Genomic DNA, 18,567 nt, shown 5'->3' with positions numbered 1-18,567 from the left:
ACCGGCTAGGCATCTCAGGGCCTAAAGAACAACACAGTGGTAGGTTCTCTGGGGTTTCTTCTGACCTCACATATACTGGACGGGGAACTGGAAAAGCCAGGCTGCAGAAATGCCAGTGGGCTCAGACCAAAAAATCATCCCAGTAGAAGTCTGCTCTCTCTAGCCAAGGAAGCAGGAAACCGTGTTACAAGAGATCTTAGAAAGGAACAGTTGTACTGGAGAAGCCCCGCAGTTAGCTGGAGCTTAGCAGACAGGCAGGTTGGGGCAGGAGTTGGGAGTTACCGTCTCAGAGGTCAGAGCTTCTGAAATGGGTGAGATGGCTGGGATGAAGAGAGAAATGCAAGAAAACCAAAGACAGGAATATGGGAATGCCTACACGTTATTGCCCTTTGTTTACAATTAGAGAACAATTGGGTAGCTTTAAAAAAAAAAAATACACATGCTTACTGTCCCTCCCTGGAAAGTCTCAGATCCTTTCTGTATTTTTGCAAAGTTGTAAAGATGATTCCAAGGTGCAATGAATGTTGAAAACTGTTAAAAGGTTTGAGAGCAAAAGATTTGAGGATTCACCATAATCGGGCAATTTAGAAGAAAGCATCCAGGATGCCCATGGGCGCAAGGTGATTAACAGCACCAAATGCTGCAGGTGGCAAGGGGATTGAGGACTCAAAGGAGCTTCTTTCTGGAACAATGGAGAAGACCGTGTTGGAAGACTTCCTAAATGTGGGATGCTAAAAGAAATTAGAAAAGTAAATATTAGAATCTTATTATAAAGGCCTAATAGAGAGCAGTTCAGAGATATGATAGAAAAAGGGAGTGAAGAAAAATCTCAAGAACTTTAAAACTCCTTGGACATCATCCCTGATGAATTTATTTAGAGGATAATAGATGTTTTTGAAGTCCATCTATTTTAAAAAGGCGAGTGCAAAATGATATGACAGAAGGCAAGCATGTGGGATGCAAATCTAACCATAATTTACATAAAAGCTTAGACAAATTATAAAAATATTAGGAAATGCCAAAATCAGAACTCAATGTTTATTATATAATTTTTTCTTGACATTCTGATAATTTTATCCTAGCATTTATTAGTTCTAGGGCTAACTAATAATTTCTTTTTAAATATAACTTTAATGATTTGATACTTTCTGAAGATACAGTATGAAAGCATCATTTTATAATGAAAATAAATGAGAGATAAATAGTAACACATATGCAAAAGTCTATTAATAACTTTATTTTTATTTGATGTGAAGCCGTCAGTACTCCTGTCGTGTAAATACAGCAGGTGTCAGAACTATTATGTAGAAGAGGAACTGGAAGGCCTTGGAAACTCGATGATTTGCTCAAGGACCTCCCCCCCCCCCCCCGCTTTCTGGGTAGCAGCCAGAACTCGGACCCAAGTCTTGTGATTCCTTGAAACTTTCCAAAATAGTATATGAGGATTCTATAAGGATTCCAAGGTCTTAAATGATCATTTCTGACCAGGTTTAGTGAAAAACCAGGCCCACCCGTGTGGCAGAGACCATGCCAGTGGCAGGCTCTGGTTTGTGAGAAATAACGGGAAGAAAGGGTCAGGTATTTTGTCCTGAACAGAAAGCATATCAGTTGTTTTCTCCACAAAGTCAAAAGAAAGGGAAGGACTTGTTATTGGACTTCACGGCAACAAGAAGCAAGCTCATCCCCCTTTAAAGGCTGGAGGTTTCAAAGTGAAAAAAGAAGTAAAATGTTGTGATGATTTTTACTCAAACATTCCCAGTGTTAAGGTTCTCTTGAAAGAGTATTATAATTCTGTTTTGCAGAAGTAGAAATTGAAACTTAAAAAAGAGAGGCATTAAAAAGTCAATTTTATTTTTGCAATGAATCTCTATGTGACTAAAACAGATGGTATTTAATGAGCAAATATTATACAGAGCTATTTTAAAAAGCTAAGGATTTCTCTAAATATAGAGAAAGAATAAATCTTGCTTTTCTGAATGGCTCATATACTCAAGAAACTAAAATACTCTTGTAAAGAGCAGCTTTGTATTATCTATTAGAAACATTATTCTACCAAGACCGAATCTTAGTAATCTTCAGGGAAGATAGTAACACTGATTCCTAGGTCATCATCATTTTCACATTCTTTAACATTTTCTTCAGTAAAACATTTGCTGTGTGCTTCTTCTGGGTTTCTTTTCTTCTTACGAGTATATGATGATTTATTTTTGTCTTTGATTTTCTCTTTGGGACGTGAGTTAGTAATGTTTTCTTTTTCCAAAGCATGCTGTAGGCAGTTATAAAGCCTGTAAGGAAATAAGTACTACTGTTATATCTGTGTTCTCAAACAGAATGGCTGAAATACATTTAGAACTTATAAATTTGATAATGTTCCATATTAACCTTAAAATATAAAATGAAGCAGAGAAATAATATGCTTCTTGCTTTTATAAGATCATTTAATTAGGAAGTGTGTTTTCAGTTCTTCAAGAACACTCCTGAAAATTGAGTTGGAAACATCTCTTGACAACCTGTATTCTACCTCAACTACTATTGCAGATGTAGGAGTCAAACAAAAAAGGTAAAAACAGAAGAGAAATTATTTTTCTTTATAAAAAATCATAAATGTAATAAAATCTCACTTTAGAGAATTTGGCAAATATATGAGGTTACAAATATAGACTACCTCTACAGAACTACCTAGAAATAACCTCTCAATATTTTTATTCTTTCCAGTTAATTAATGTATTCTGAATTAATATAATTTATACATGTACCCATATGCCTACTATCTTTTACAAAATTATTATATATAGTTTTACATTGTTTTATCAAATTTAATATTTATTGAAAACATTTTCTATATCATCAAATAAACTACAAAATAACACTTTTTAATGGTAGTGTAATATTACGTCATCTAGGTTGGCCTTAATTTATTTTCAAACTTTCTCTAAGACAAACAACAGTGTGATGAACATTTTTAAAAATAATGTGATCTGAGTTTCTAGCTACATTTTTAGGACAGACCGCTAGAAATGTAATTACCTGGCTAAAGGGTATAAACATTGTAAAGCTCTTGATAAATACTACCTGTTTTCCAGAATAGATGTTCAAAAAATATGCTTCTAATAGCAGTACTTGAAAGATCACTTCACCCATACATTGAATATTACCATCAAAAACATACTTTACTTTGATAGGTGACAATGGTATCTTATTATTTTAATTATCATTTTTTTGTTTGCCAGTGAAATTGTTTTTCATGTGTTCATTAGCTATCTTGATTTCTTAAGTGTAAATTACTCTTTTCCTTTCCTCATTTTTCTACTTTAATTTTAGTGTTAACTTTGTGGTACAACAAACTGTTAGCTCCCCGAAAATTGGTCTTCATGTCTCTTCTACTCCCATGTTAACACCTAATACAATCCTCTGCCTGACACAGCAGCCTTCGGCACATGTGGGAGGGCAGCGAGGTGGCATGCGGTATCGCATGCGCTTCAGATGCCTTCCACTGGGAAAGCTAAAGGTAGGCTAATTCCAACCTTACTGAGTCTCGATTTCCTCATTTATCAAACTGGACATTATCCTGTACTGAGCTGGGTTGTCAGGTTACAGGTGATATATGTAAGGACCTAGCACAGTGCCTAGCACAAAGTAAGTTCTCAATATGACCATTTTTACAGAGTATAAATTCTATGAGACCAAGGATCCCATCTGTCTGGTTTTCTGTTACATTCTTAGCATGTAAGACAATGCTGGCACACTCAGTAAAAATAAGTGAATAAATAAGTGAATAAATAACCACTGAACAAAAAGGTGAATATGGATGTGTTATCCTAGGTCCCCAAGTAGAGGAATCTGGAAGCTGAGAACTCCCTTGCCATTGTGGGGATCTCATCATGCTTTTATATTCTATGATAATGGCAAAGTGTGACAGGGAATTTTTGGCACCTATGGAATAGATTGCTCTTTGGACCAATTTTCTTCTTTCTTTAATTCAGTGAATAGGCTAAGTTCTACTTGTAAAGGCTCTAAAACTGCCCTAAAAAACCCAAGATAATCACCAGTTTCCAAATATTCCACACAATTCTTTTTTTTTTTTTTTAAAGATTTATTTATTTATTTATTTGACAGAGAGAGAGATAGCGAGAGCAGGAACACAAGCAGGGGGAGTGGGGAGAGCGAGAAGCAGGCTTCCTGCCGAGCAGGGAGCCCGATGTGGGACTCGATCCCAGAACCCTGGGATCATGACCTGAGCCGAAGGCAGACGCTTAATGACTGAGCCACCCAGGCACCCTCCACACAATTCTAATACATACCTAACATACTTACTACATATCCTGTCCATATTTTAAGAACTTATGTACTCACCACTTAGGTATACCTTGATATCCAGCACCAGGCTTGGCAAATAATAGGTGCTCAACAGATATTTCTTCAGTGAATAAATCAATCTCAAAGAGGAGGTACAGGACAAGGAAAAGCAGTATAGTAGGAGGTACAGCAAAGGGCTTTGGAAAATACTGATGTGTAATTTTTTAGACCCTATTCCGTGGTAACAACCTTTTAATTTAATGCACCCCTATATCTTTACTTAGTTAAAACCTGGTTCCCCCACAAAGACAACCATCTGCTCTGCATTTCTCTCAAGCAGAGATGCTTACTCTTTCTATACCCCACCTAACACAGAGTTGGGATGCGGTCAGAACTGAGCTGGCTCACCAACATTCACCAGACCAAACTCCTTCATCTGCCCCTCATGCCATCTACCAATATTTCGTTCAGTCTCTTACATTTAGGAAAACTTCTACACTTGGCATGATCTTTCTCCAGGTCCTACCATCATCCCCGATGACTTTAATGACTGGTTTTCTTCTCATCTTTCACACTGCCTATTTACAATAGCTTAACAAAATGACCCAGTAGAATGACTCATTTTATCTAAAACTTGTAAGTCCAAAACTTCATGCCACCAAGTGGTGTGAATCACCCCTATCTGATCATAAGAGGCTATAGTGATGTGCAACTCCACTTTCTACCATTCTCCACCCAACCCTGAACTTCAGACTCAGGTCACCAAGTCTTTTTTCTGGATTATACTTTATTCCTAGAAAATTAAAGATAAGACTAAATTGCTCTTTTATGATCATAGAGAATTAATAGCTTGTGTAAAATATCTTGTCAATCACATAAAAAAAGTAATTAAAGAGGAACAGGTGCCTTACTTTAATCTTCCATTAAAGGACCTAAGAATTCACAGCTACATCCTTGGGGTACCAAAAACAGCTGGTAAAATGGAACAAAGGCCCTGTTGTCTGAAAGCCAAGAACAAATACTTCAAATACTTTTTCCTTTTGTTTTTCAAAGGGAATTTTTAAAAAGTTCTTTGGGAAACTATCTTTCTCAATAAGTCAGAAATTTGTTTTGCAATTACATGCTCTCCCCTCATAAAATGCCCCTCTATATAGCACTCTGAAGCCCAATTCTCAAAGTGCAATTTTCTCCGTTCTCACAGGCAACAAAAAGAACTCAGAAGATATTTTATCTTCTGAAAGGTATGCACAGGCAATTGTCTTCCCCACCCCCAAAGAAAATCAAACTGTCTTCAGTCTCTCTACTTCTGCAGTCAAGATTATCATGCCATGGGGCAACTTGTACTTAGTCTCTTCGTGACAGAACTTTTCAGACCTGCACTAGGAAAACGAATTCTTGTTTTTCAGGTCAGTTAGAGGACCACTTGATATTTCTCTGACTTCTGAAATAGGAACATAAAATTAATGAAATCTAGCCACAATTTCATACCCTTTTAGGGTTCCATTATTCACAAATAACAAAGAAGGCTATTTTCATGGATACGTATTTAGATTAACTTGATTAAACTCTAGCATTTTTATTAAAAAACAGGTATGTGATGGAGCCCGTGCCAGGCTCTGGAAAGAGAGGTAAAGGACCCGGTTGTGCTCTCAAGGAGCTCAGGGTTCAATGGGAGCAGCAGAACTGTAAAGACATATTCAGCATGCCATGAAGAAGACAAGAGGAACGGGGAGCATGGAGGGGGTTGGTACCCTGCTTCAAGTGAGATCATGAAATGCTCTTTGGAAAAACACCCAATGCCGGGGCTGAATTGCAAGGATGGACGGAAGTTGGCTAGGTACAGGAGAGGAAAAAAATGAGGGAACCGAATATCCAAGGGGGAACTATACAAAAATAAAGTTATGTGTTTTCACTTTATATTATTTGGTCCTTTGATCTTAAGTAATAGGGAAATGTGCGAGTTATTATTCACCTGTTTTAGTTCTATTTTAAAAATAAGACTAGCAATGACGAGGAGTCTAAGACATCTGTTATCCTTGCCTCCTCCTTCTTTCTACCCCCATTTCCAGTCTGTCACCAAGTTCTGTTTACATTCTGCACTATCACTCCCATTCATCTTGCTATTCAAGCTCCTGTTATTTCTCACCTTGACTATATAGCAAGAGCCTACACCGCTCACTCTTATCTCTAAGCCATCTTACACATCTTCCAGAATAATCATCTAAGGCTTTGAAGCCTTGTAAGTAGCACTACTGATGGAAAAATCAGTTAGCAAATTTAGAAAACATTTATTAACTACTATTCTCACACCAGACACTCAGAAAATGATAAATAAGAAACTGTCATTGCCTTTGGGGAACTCAATTTAATGGGTTAACTTTTAAGTTCCTTTATTGTTTATTATTAATTCAATAAACATGTACTGGTTTTCTACTATGAGCTGGACACTATCTTAGGTTTTGGGATAAGAAATATTTAAAGCGTGTATGTGTATGGTTGGTGGCAGGGAGAACTCAGTCCTATTTCCAATGTGACCACATTGTAGTGGAAGAAAAGGACATACATGCAATTAATGTTTCAATGTGGTTCATATTTCTGTTTTGCATTGAGGAATAAACTGTACCAATACTGGTAAATAGTAAGAAGAATCTGAACCAAGGAAATGGCTATGGGGTTGAGACTAGGACAAGAAAGTTAATCAGGAAAGGCTGATGGAGTATTCTAGTTAGATACATTCAAGCGGTTATTGGATATCTAGGCTCAGGACTTGGGAGAGATTTGGAAGACCTATCATTATATATGGGGAAGTAGCTGAAGCAATGGGCCAGGAGCGGCATTTTAGAGAACAATAATATTTAACCAACAGATAGACTAGTGAGGGAAATCCAGAAGGAAGCTAAGGAGGAGCACCACAAGCAGGAAGGAAAGCAGCAAAGTAATAACAGAATTTCATATACCTGCCAACAGGTATATGAAAAAATGCTCCATGTCATTAACCATCAGGGAAATGCAAATCAAAACCACAGAGATATCTCACACCTGTCAGGATGGCAACTATCAAAAAAACCCACAAGAGACAACAAGTATTGGCAAGGATGCTGAGAAAAGGAATGCTTGTGCATTGCTGGTGGGAATATAAAATAGTGCAGTTCCTGTGGAAAACAGCACAGCAGTCCTTCAAAGAATGAAACATGGAACTACCATACGAATGTAGCAATTCCCAACAGAACTGAAAGTAGGACTCAAACATCTGTACACACTTGTTCATAGCAACATTATTCACAAAAGCTTAAAGATGGAAAAATCCCAAACGTCCACTGATAAGTGAATGGATGGATAAATAAAATGTGGCATGTAAATACAGTGGAATATTATTTAGCCTTAAAAAGGAATGAAATTGTGATACATGCTACAACATGGACACACTCTGAAGACCGTATACTGAGTGAAATAAGCCAGACACAAAAGGACAAATATTACATGATTCCACTTATATGAGGGACCTAGAATAACTGAATTCATAGTAATAGAAAATAGAATAGTAGTTACCAGGCGCTGGGAGTCTGGGGAATGGGGATTTATTGTTTAACGGCTACAGAGTTTCAGTTTAGGATGATGAAAAGGTTCTGAAGATGGACAGTGGTGGCTGCATAACAATGTGAATAATAATGCCATTGAAATGTACAGTTAAAATTGGTAAGTTTTATGGTATATATATTTTACCATAAAAAAGAAAAGTTTTAAAAAAATAACCAACCATTGGAAATAGATTCATTTACTTTTCTCTCCAATTTGCTTTATCAACGGTATTATATGCCAATGTATTCAGCCCTTTTACTCTTTACTTAGCATTTTCTTACTACACAGTTGGTGAAGAGAAGAACATGGTTAATTTTGTTGTACTCAGAGTCAAATGGTGGTTTCTTCTGACCCAAGTCAGTCCTGATCTCTTATTAACAGTCCAAAGATAGCCTTCCTCTTATAATTGGTAAAGAGATCTCCAAACCTCATATTTTTTAGCTGGAAATCATTATATATAAAATTATCTTCTTTCCACTAAGAAGTGGGCTTGGGAATTGTTTCACACAAACCTTTTTTTGTATTAAAAATGTTTTACCTCTTAACTTTGATTTTTACATTTCTAGGCTATTTCTTATTGCTGAAATGTTACTGATTAGGACTTGACTTTTAAAAATTCTACTATAGTTATTTGAATTGTGAACCTTTGGTCCTGTAACAAACCAATTTTAGTACTCAAAGTCTGATTGCAGAACTTATCACCTCCAGTATTTATTATTTTTTTCACTTTTCCACATCAGAAGGGTAACTTTCTCTCTGCATTTGGTTGAATGTACAGCTGTTCCCAAAGGAGCTCTCTAATTTGTTCCCCCTTTCTAAATTCACATGTAATCTTCTAATCAGTATCTTAAGACACTTTTTACCCTTCTTTAATTTTTCACTGATTTTGTATGATGAGCATGGCTCTCTTGATGGCAGCATGCACACTATAATCTCCAAACATATTTTTGAGTCAATGGATTTAAAGTATAATTTGATTTTATAGTTGGTGAACGTGGCTCAATTAACTTCACCAGGTGTATAGTTAGTTGCTCTTGGGCTATATTTATAATCTTGTTGAAATTCAAGTAAGGAAACAGAGAAACTGATTTGTTACTTCCCACATTTTAGCAAAGAGTCTCACTGGAATACAATCTAAGAAACGTAGTAAACTTACGGAACGGTACCAACAAGTACCTACATGTAGTTCAAACTCTGTAGTCTGGTGAAGTGGCTGGGTGCTCCTCAGTACTTACTTGAAATTACCACTTCATTTAGAATGTTTGCTCAAAGCACCTGGTAGCCAGGCAACCCCTCAGCTTTTTTCAACCAGTGTTCTAGAAAATTAAGCTCCAATGCCCTAAGCCATCCATTGTCTATAATGGGTTAACTTCTCCCCAATGTATCTAGAATGGAAGATATATACCATTTTTGCAAGAGAGAAAGTCACTTGAATAATTTCGTGAATTCTATCGTTCAAATGAGGAGTCCTGGTTAAGAAAGCCTGGATGGTTTGTAATGATGTGATCATAGGTTTATTTTCTATATGTGTCAATGAAGAAGGAAAAGAGCTACCCTATCCTGAGAATCCATGACATGACAGGGATAGGGCCAGTCATTATACAGATGCTATTTATACTAAAACTGTTCTGTAAGACAGGTATTTCTCCCAAGTTAGATAAAAGAAAAATGAAGTCAAGAATGTTGAGTAAGTGTGGTGGAACCTGGATTCAAATTCAGTTCTGCCTCTGGAACCAAATTCTACCTCTTTCCACCATCGTACACTGCTACCATTAGCACTTGTAGCCTTAGCTACTTTTAAAAAAAAAATTGTAGGTATTAAAGAATTTTAAGCAGGCAAGTAAAACACTAGGACTTCTTTGCACTTTACAGACAGGATTCTGATGGTGATATAGAGAATGGCTTGGCAGAGAGACACACTAGAAACATTCTACTATGAGACCAGCTAACAAGGCTATTGCAGTGGTCTTGAATAAAGAAACTGACAGTACAGATGGGGAGAGAAGAATGATTTAAGAATTATTTAGGCAGTGAGTGACTCATCGTGAGGTAGCCAAGGAGGTGGGGAGAAGGGGAAAGGACATTATAAATGACAACAAGTTGGCCATCACTCCTTGATAAACTCAGAAGCATGCACCTTGCTGATGGCAGATCGCTGGCATTCCTTTCATCTAAGAAAGACAGCATCATCGTCACTTCTTTATGCCAAAAACTCTGTTTTTATGAAAAAGTTGAAAAGAAAGTAATGTAAGAGTTTTATTTACCAGGAGGTAAAATTTAAGGAGAAGAGAAGGTATAAAGATATAAATTGACAGTCATGATCCTGGGGTAGTCATGATCCTGGGATCCATGATCCTTCCGGGGACAATTATGGCAATTCTAGATCTAATCCATAAGAATCAGCCACATATGTAAAATATTTATTAGGCTAAAATTAACCAGGTTGCTTTCCTCAAAAGGAGATTCTGGATAATCACCAGTAGATCACATTCAGGGGGCAGTGTGTACCTCTTCCCTGGCTGCCTTCAACTTGATCAGTTATGGTCCCCATTGCTGTTGGGCTCTCTTACCTGAGGGATTATGTTTCTCTCCCTTTATCCCTGTTGCTGGTAGTCATGTCCCACTATCCCCCATGTATCCTCCCTTTACACTGCATTTAGTACCTTTTACTGTCTGGGCTACTCTCATCTGTTACTTTGATCATTTTTTTATTATCTGAGATAAGACGACAAATAGAAAAGCAGTTGGGAGTATAAACTGAAGATGGTGTGTACCAGTATTTTTAAATATGGCCTAGATATATAAGAATAACATAGAAATATCCAATTAACATACCTTTCAATTCTCTTCTTGTTTTCCTCCATTTTTTGATTTGCTATCTTTAACAGAAATTCAATATATTCCTCGGTTACCATCAGTTTTCCCTTATGGCTTAATGGAACTTCTAAGCCATGTGTGCTCCGGATAGCCTACAAGGAACAAACAATTTTAGATATAATGACTTATGTACTAGACACACTGACAATAACTAAAGAACAGTCCCAGTCAGGGCTGTGTTTAAACATAGTTTGGTTCCATTATAGGATTTAAGTTTATGCTTCAATATACTTTAGCTAAACACAACTGAATCGAAGGAGATTAAATACATTTTCCCATCACATAAAGTTATTTCTTAAGACGGGCGCCTGGGTGGCTCAGTTGGTTAAGCGACTGCCTTCAGCTCAGGTCATGATACCAGGGTCCTGGGATCGAGTCCCGCATCGGGCTCCCTGCTCTGCGGGGAGCCTGCTTCTCCCTCTCCCACTCCCCCTGCTTGTGTTCCCTCTCTCGCTGTGTCTCTCTCTGTCAATTAAATAGATAAAATCTTAAAAAAAAAAAAAAAAGTTATTTCTTAAGAAAGTCATTCTATATATTGTCTTTCAGGAAAGCAGATAATATCCAAAAATCCAATCACTTTAACAGTTTCAGTCTCACTAAAGCTTAGAAAGCTTTAATATGCTATTTAAAGAAAAGAAATAAATGAAATCTCAACAGAAGCTTCAAGGGAAAAATCAAATGGACTGGATTCGGAAGAGCCTCTTAGTGCTGCTTGAGCAGAGTGCGGTTATAAACCATGCCTGCTCTATCTCACAAAGTGGCTGCTTTCTCCATGCTTTAGGGTTGCCAATCTTAGTAAACTTCTTGATGAAACCGTCAATGGGTTCCAAGTAAGTCCAAACAGTGGAAATAGGTTAAGAACAGCAACAAAAACTAGCATGGGAAATAAAAATTCTTTCAGTGAACTTTTACTGAGCATCTACAGCCCCATGAAAGGTATGAAGACACAGAATAAACATAATAGGATCCCTGCCTTTGAAAGCTCACACTTTAAAACAGGAAATAGATAAGTGAACAAAGAATGACAAGACAACACAGGTGCTGTGCCAGGAGACACACACACACACACACACACGGGAACACGTCCAGGCCTCGGTTTTAGGGGAAAGGTGGCATTTGAGTTAGGATTTTAAGGATAAGTGCAATTTCACCAGATGTAAAAATGGGGGCAGGGGACATTGTGGCCTGAGAATGACTTATCTACAGTCATGGACATGTGAAAGAGCGCGATACATTTGGGAAACAGCTAATAGTTTTCTATCTCACTGGAGCATAAGTGTGGTAGAAGGAGATGAGCATAAGTAAGGTAAATGGAAAATAGTTTGGGTAGGGCCTTGAATACCAGGGGAGATATATGGAGACGCTGACTTTTTTATTTTATTTTTTTAAGATTTTATTTATTTATTTGACATAGAGATAGAGCCAGAGAGCACAAGTGGAGGGAATGGCAGAGGGAGAGAGAGAAGCAGGTTCCCACTGAGCAGGGAGCCTGATGCGGGGCTTGATCCCAGGACCCTGGGACCATGACCTGAGCTGAAGGCAGGCACTTAACCATCTGAGCCACCCAGGTGCCTGACCCTGGCTTTTTTAAAAGGGGGATTCTGATAGTATTGGTTTGGGGGGCTGAAGGAGAAGATGGGTAGTAGGAAGACGAGTTGGGAAACCATTGTAAAGACTAAGGGGAGGGATCATGACAGCTTAAGTAGGGGCAGTGACAGAGGGCTTAGAAAGGTGGAGTCGGGCATAAGAAATTAGAGGCAGATGTGATAGGACTTGTAACTGAATACGAAAGACAAAGGAATGGAAAGTGAATGAACGGTTCTGTTCTTGCTTGGGCTACCAAATGGAGTGTATGGGAAGGAGACAGGGACACAAACCAGTACCGTGGCTTTGACTTTCTATTTAGGCATGTTTTTTTATAGGTGTCTTCTTTTGTAAGCCATCTCTATTTGGGAAATGGGCAACTTGTTAAAAATAGATAGAAAATAGGAAAGTCTAGGAAGCTAGAATGGAAGAAAACCTGAAATAGTTAAAAAGCAAAGAATACATACCATTACAAATAATAAATACTATAGAAGATCAGAAGAGGGCAAAATCAATAGGAGTTGACTTGGCCAGGAAAGGACTGAGAGAGGCTGGAGGCTTAGAAAGGGCTTTAAAGATCATCTAGTCCAGGGTTGGCAAACTTTTTCTGTAAAAGGATAGATAATAAATATTTCTGACTTTGTGGCCATACAGTATCTGTCGTAACTACTCACTTTTGCCATTGTAGCACAAAAGCAACTTGAGACAAGAATTTATCAAGTGGGAGTAGTAGGATCTGACCTCCTGTGGACTGGACTTGATCCCAAGGCAGTAGTTTGCTGGACCCCTGATATGGCCAAGAAAATTGAGACCCTGAAGGATTAGGAGCTTGACCAAGTTCATATAGCACAGCTGTGGTGTAGCCAGTCTCTGTGTAGAGGACTTCAGACCCCCTATCTATGATTCTCTCCACTATATCATGGTGCTGATTACACTGAGCTTTGACTATTTAGGATGAGGAGGGCACAGAGAATCAGGTTGAAAGTACATAGAGGAAGACACTATAAAATAAGAGCTCAAATGCAAATCTAAGAACTCTAGACTTTGCTCTGTAGGAAAGAATAAAGTACTGAAGATTTCTGAGCAAGGGAATGGCAAGATTTGAGTAGGGAGAGACTAAAGACAGGAGTCTAATGAGGTTTTTCAATAATCTGAATCACTTCATGCCCAAAGAATTGCTTTTTGCCAAAAGTTATCTTACCAACATAGTCTTTTCTCTCTTTCCCACGGTTATGCCAGAGTTCCTGAAACCAGAATCTATTGCCAGTGAATGCTGTAAAAAAAATAAATTGGTTAAATTCTGATAATCTGGCTAATCGAATAAACTGGTTAGCTCTACAAATTGCAGAAACACATATAGCCCCAAATCTATAATTAAATTTAAAAACTCATTAATTAAACTAAAATCATATTATTTTTTGGTAGATTTAAAGCTTAGAATTAAATCTACCCACATACCTGTAAATTCAAGTATAATCATAAAATGTTACCAGAATCTGTGCATCCTGCAACTGTCGACACTGCACATGAAGAATAAGTGGTTCAAATTTCAAAATGGCATCACCATTTGCTTTCTTCAGAGCTGCAATCTAAATAAATGAGAAGTGTTAGCATCAGACACCAATATATGATCCTTTTCTGTGGTGACCCTTTACCATATGCAACTTCAGTTTTTCCCAGAAACATTCAGAATCATCCAGCATCCTTTTTCTGCAGTAACTTTTCACTCTGCTTTCTTGGTCCTCTTCCTCCAAACACTGATTAATCTGCTTATTCTTTTAAAAGACCTGATTTCCAATTCTCCCATAAACCTCTGTGTCATTCTTTCTAGCCATACCTGGGAAAGTAAACTACTACTCTATTTAACTCTGTAACAGATTTTCACTAAGGAATATGGTAGGCGGGTGTCTGGCTGGATCAGTCCATAGAGCATGTGACTCTCGATTCTGAGGTCATGAGTTCAAGCCCCATGTTGGGCATAGAGCCAACTTTGAAAAAAAAAAAAAAAAGGAATATGATATGAAAGTTTTGTTTAGGGAGCCTGGGTGGCTCAGTCAGTTAAGCACCTGCCTTCGGCTCATGATCCTGGGGTCCTGGGATCCAGCCCCACATGGGGCTCCCTGCTCAGCAGCGAGTCGGCTTCTTCCTCTGCCCCTCCCTGACGCTTGTGCACTTGCTCGCTTTCTCTTTCCCTCTTGCGCGCAAGCGCGCAAAAATAAATAAATAAAACATCTTAAAAAAAGGGAAGTTCTGTTTAAATGCTTTGTTATTAGATTGACGTTTGAGATGCATATATGTCTGAGCTAGAATTTATAGAAGGTGGTTGTTATTTCTGTCCACCTAGTATCCTTGGGCTGTATCCTCCCTTTTTCACACCATTTGATTCTGATGGGACTGTCAATCATGACCCTATCGCTCATGACTCCTGCTATAATAACCTCAGAGATGCCAAGTGCCTAGGTCTGATCGAGGATAGTATTCCATTCTACCGGCAAAAATAACTGATCTCAAGGGGAGAACATCTAACCCAAGCAGAATGACTCAGACTCCTCTGGGAATACCTGGATATTAGCAAGAAGAAGTCCTTTTCTGCTGGGGCTGCTGGCAGCTATTTTTCCTACTACAGAGACTGCCTCCAGCAGAAGAGAATAAGGGCCAATATGCAGAAAGAACCAGTACCCAAAGAAAGAGATGAAGAATGAGTGAGTATACCTAAGACAACATTTAGGCACCTGAACAGGTAATGTAAAGTGCCTGACTAATACAAACTTATATGAACTCTTCTAAACATTTTTAATTTCTGAAACTAAATAACCCAGGACAGATCAGAAGATTTACAAGAAGCAATCCAGATAAATAATGTATAACTTATTTATGTCAGTATGTTGGTAATATATAGATAGTACTAATCCCTTTCTCTGAGCTCCCTTCTCCTTGTATAATTTATTTCAGGTTACAGAGTTATCAAATGGTAGAAATGAAGTTCAAATTTTCAATCTACTATGTGTCCAATACCCATGAACTCTCTATGTTGAAGAGGATGTGTTTTGTTGAGCAATAAGTAATGCTTATATACATATTTATACTTTTATTTCCCAAATCAAAAAAGCCACTGTAATGAATTCTCAGGTTTTCTAATCTTTAGTCATTATAATTAAGCATATAAATCCACCTTGAATGTTCTGTTTTTTTCATATGTATTTAATGTGATTCTGAATTAAAAGTTTATTTCTAAGTTTATATATAAAAACTTACCACATCATCCTTTACACAAGGTTTGTGTGTAACCAGTAGCCAGCAACGGTTTTGCTTTTGAACCTCAAAACCATTTATATCCTAAAATTAAAAAATAAACATAATTTAATTTAATCATATAATATTTACACAAATAATAAGTACAATGCATAGCATAATTGTAAGCTTTCTTAGATTAATAATTCCAAGTGGCAATTTTAAGTATTACTGAGAATAATTCACTAGGTTTTGGGTAAACTTAACCCAAAACAAAAATGAGACCAAATTAGTTGAAATATAAAGAAAATAAATTGTTTATTAAGGTATAAAAATATTTTCTGAAATATGGTCACGATTTTGTCAGGAGAAAAGGGATTATTGTAAGGGGTTGTATGTTAGCAGCCCTGAGTTATACTCTAGTTGTTTTATTTGGCTTGCAAACTATTTTTTTTTTTTTGAGGGAGAGAGAGGAGAGAGAGCATGATTGGGGGGGTTGAAGGGGCTGAGGGAGAGGGAGAGAGAGAGAATCTTAAGCAGGCTTCATGACCCTGAGATCATGACCTAAGCTGAAATCAAGAGTCGGATGCTCAACCTACTGAGCCTCCCAGGTGCCCCTTGGCTTGCACAATATTAAAAAAGCAAACAAAAGAACAACTTGGAATTCCCTTTGTAAAAAAGCACTGTCCCAATCCCACACAGGACCTATTACTTTTTACTGACAGGTGGGCTGTTCACACCCTTATAATATGTCTCTAGTTTCTAAAGGCATACATTTGTAACATCGGGATTAGACTATATATATATAGACCCAAAGGGCAGAGCTAGGACTGCAAGGTCAAAGCTTCAAGAAGCCAATACCTCAACATCAGGTTTTTGTTTTTGTTTTTAATTAACTGAAAAAAAAATGTTTATTTGTAAAGTTCTTTTAGATTCTTTGGGTATAAACAGATTCTACCCTCAAGGAGGCTGGAAAGAAGATGCAGGAAACCACACTTAGGTCTAAATCACTATACTTCTACAAAGTAACTATTTTTACAATGAGTTCACAGGAGACTTGGCTGTCTAGCTTTGGAAAGAGGAAGAGCTGTGCCTGTCCTAAATAACTGGTTTGTTTTCACTGAATGACCTCAGTACATTTATCTGATCTTATGTTGCCTGCTCTAAATGTTAGAACCAAATGTGTGACTCACCTCTAGCAAATTTACAGAATCTAGGGGCATACTTAGGAACTAATGCCATCTCTAGCTTCATCTTATCTATATTCCCTTCATCCAGATTTTCCCACTTTTTTCTTCTTGTATTGCTTTTCTTTAAGTTGATGCAAATCCTTCCCGAAATAAGACTAAATGAAAATAAATAATATACATAAAATGAAAAGAGGTTCTGAAAAAGTCCTGAGGAAGTTCAGAAGAAGCAGTCATTACTTACAAGTGGGTGTGTATGCTTGTGTTCAGATGGGAGAGGGGAGTTTTGGGAGTCGCATCTCAAATATACAGAGATGGGGGAAACATTTCAGGAATAATAAATATGAACAAAGGCAAAGGCAGGTAAATATAAGATGAAAAAGAGAATAGTTCAGTTTTAGTAAAGAGATAAACATGAAGAGAAGTAGCAGAAAATATCACAGCAGCAGAGGGGTTGGAAGGTATACTAGAATAAGGGTTTGGATTTTCTGATGTTGGAAAAATGTGTAATAAAAGATTTCAGCATAGATGAGTGACATGCACAGAGTTGTCTTTAACAGTATGTAACATGGTTTGGGGTAGAGAGAATGGTAGATAAGGGACCTGTTAGGAAAACGCTGCAGAAATCCAGGTAAAATAGGGCAGTAGGAGAGAGTAAGCCCAGTGCCACTGCTCAGGAGGCAATGGTTGCAATATAAAAATATACAGGCCCTGCTAACCTGGAGGACCAGCAAATTATCAGTCAATTTATCAGTCAAATTATCAGTCAATGAGGGATCTAAAAAATGAGCTTATGAGTGTGCTGTCTTTCATGCTCTGAATTCAATCCTAATGTTAAAATTGACATGCAGCTAACTTTTATAGCACACTTAATATGGGCCAGGCATGTGCTAAATGTTCCAAATTATCCCATTTCTACTACGCAAAATCCCTATGAAGCCGATACTCTATTATCCTCAGTTCATAGAACAGGGAGGGGCTGAGTTTAGATAACCTTCCTAAAATCACATAGCCAGTAAGTCCCATAATTAGCTTAGAATCTAAGCAGTATCACTCCAAAGTCTGAGGGCTTGACTAACCCATACTGTACATCAGACTAACCCATACTGTACATTTTATTGTATTCAGAGTAATGTAAAAATTACCAGAGCTGTAATAACGGAGTGGGCCACTAGGAGGCAGTAAACGCCTTAACCCTGGAGACGCTCTATCTAGTTGATTTGGTAAGACGACTGAAGAGAAAAGCCGCCTCGCCCTGCTGGGAGTTTTTAAATTCCCCTAGTATTTAGAATCATATTCTCTAATCCTTGCAACCCAAGAGCATTCTCAGGCCAGCAGTTTCGCCATCACGTGGGGGCTTGTTAGAAATACATAGTATCATCAGCTCCATCCCAGAATTACTGAATCAGAATCTGTATTATAAAAGAGCACCTGGTGATGCTCTTTAATAGACACATTAAAGTTTTAGAAGCACTGGTCTAATTCAACCTTTAAGTTTCATAAAGAAGCCGAAACCACCCATCAGAAGGACAAACACAGGCTGGATTGGGGTGTTGCACTGGGTGGGCACCACAGGGCTGGCGCTGAACAAAAGGGCCTCACCCCGTCTAGGAGGATGATGCGCCCAGCGCAGGAACTGGTGGTGAAGTACGGTTCTCGCCCATTCAGGAGCTGCACAAGTTCTACCACATCCTCGTCCACACTGCCCTTACGGCTGAGGTCCGCTTTGCTCAGACACTGCGCCTTCCATCTCCTGAACTCTGCGGTACGATCCATGCGAGGAAGGATTTAGTCTATACTTTGACGTTAGCCA

The 18,567-nt window shown here is 38.0% G+C and overlaps 1 protein-coding gene across 1 annotated transcript; it reads right to left on the bottom strand.

Annotated features, from left to right (window-relative positions):
• Window positions 1–1,830: 1,830 nt before the first annotated feature.
• On the bottom strand, window positions 1,831–18,530 carry TYW3 (tRNA-yW synthesizing protein 3 homolog). Its single transcript, XM_081818645.1, has 6 exons — window positions 18,357–18,530; window positions 15,592–15,672; window positions 13,827–13,925; window positions 13,538–13,609; window positions 10,711–10,844; window positions 1,831–2,285 (listed from the first exon to the last, which is right to left on the bottom strand). Exons 1-6 carry the CDS (start codon window positions 18,528–18,530, stop codon window positions 2,066–2,068), a joined length of 780 nt encoding a protein of 259 aa, XP_081674771.1. The 3' UTR covers window positions 1,831–2,065.
• Window positions 18,531–18,567: the final 37 nt, after the last annotated feature.

The sequence above is a fragment of the Leptonychotes weddellii genome, chromosome 4, assembly GCF_054177405.1.
Source record: "Leptonychotes weddellii isolate Sample4059 chromosome 4, ASM5417740v2, whole genome shotgun sequence".
Taxonomy (NCBI): Eukaryota; Metazoa; Chordata; class Mammalia; order Carnivora; family Phocidae; genus Leptonychotes; species Leptonychotes weddellii.
This window is presented reverse-complemented; position numbering and strand designations above follow the sequence as displayed.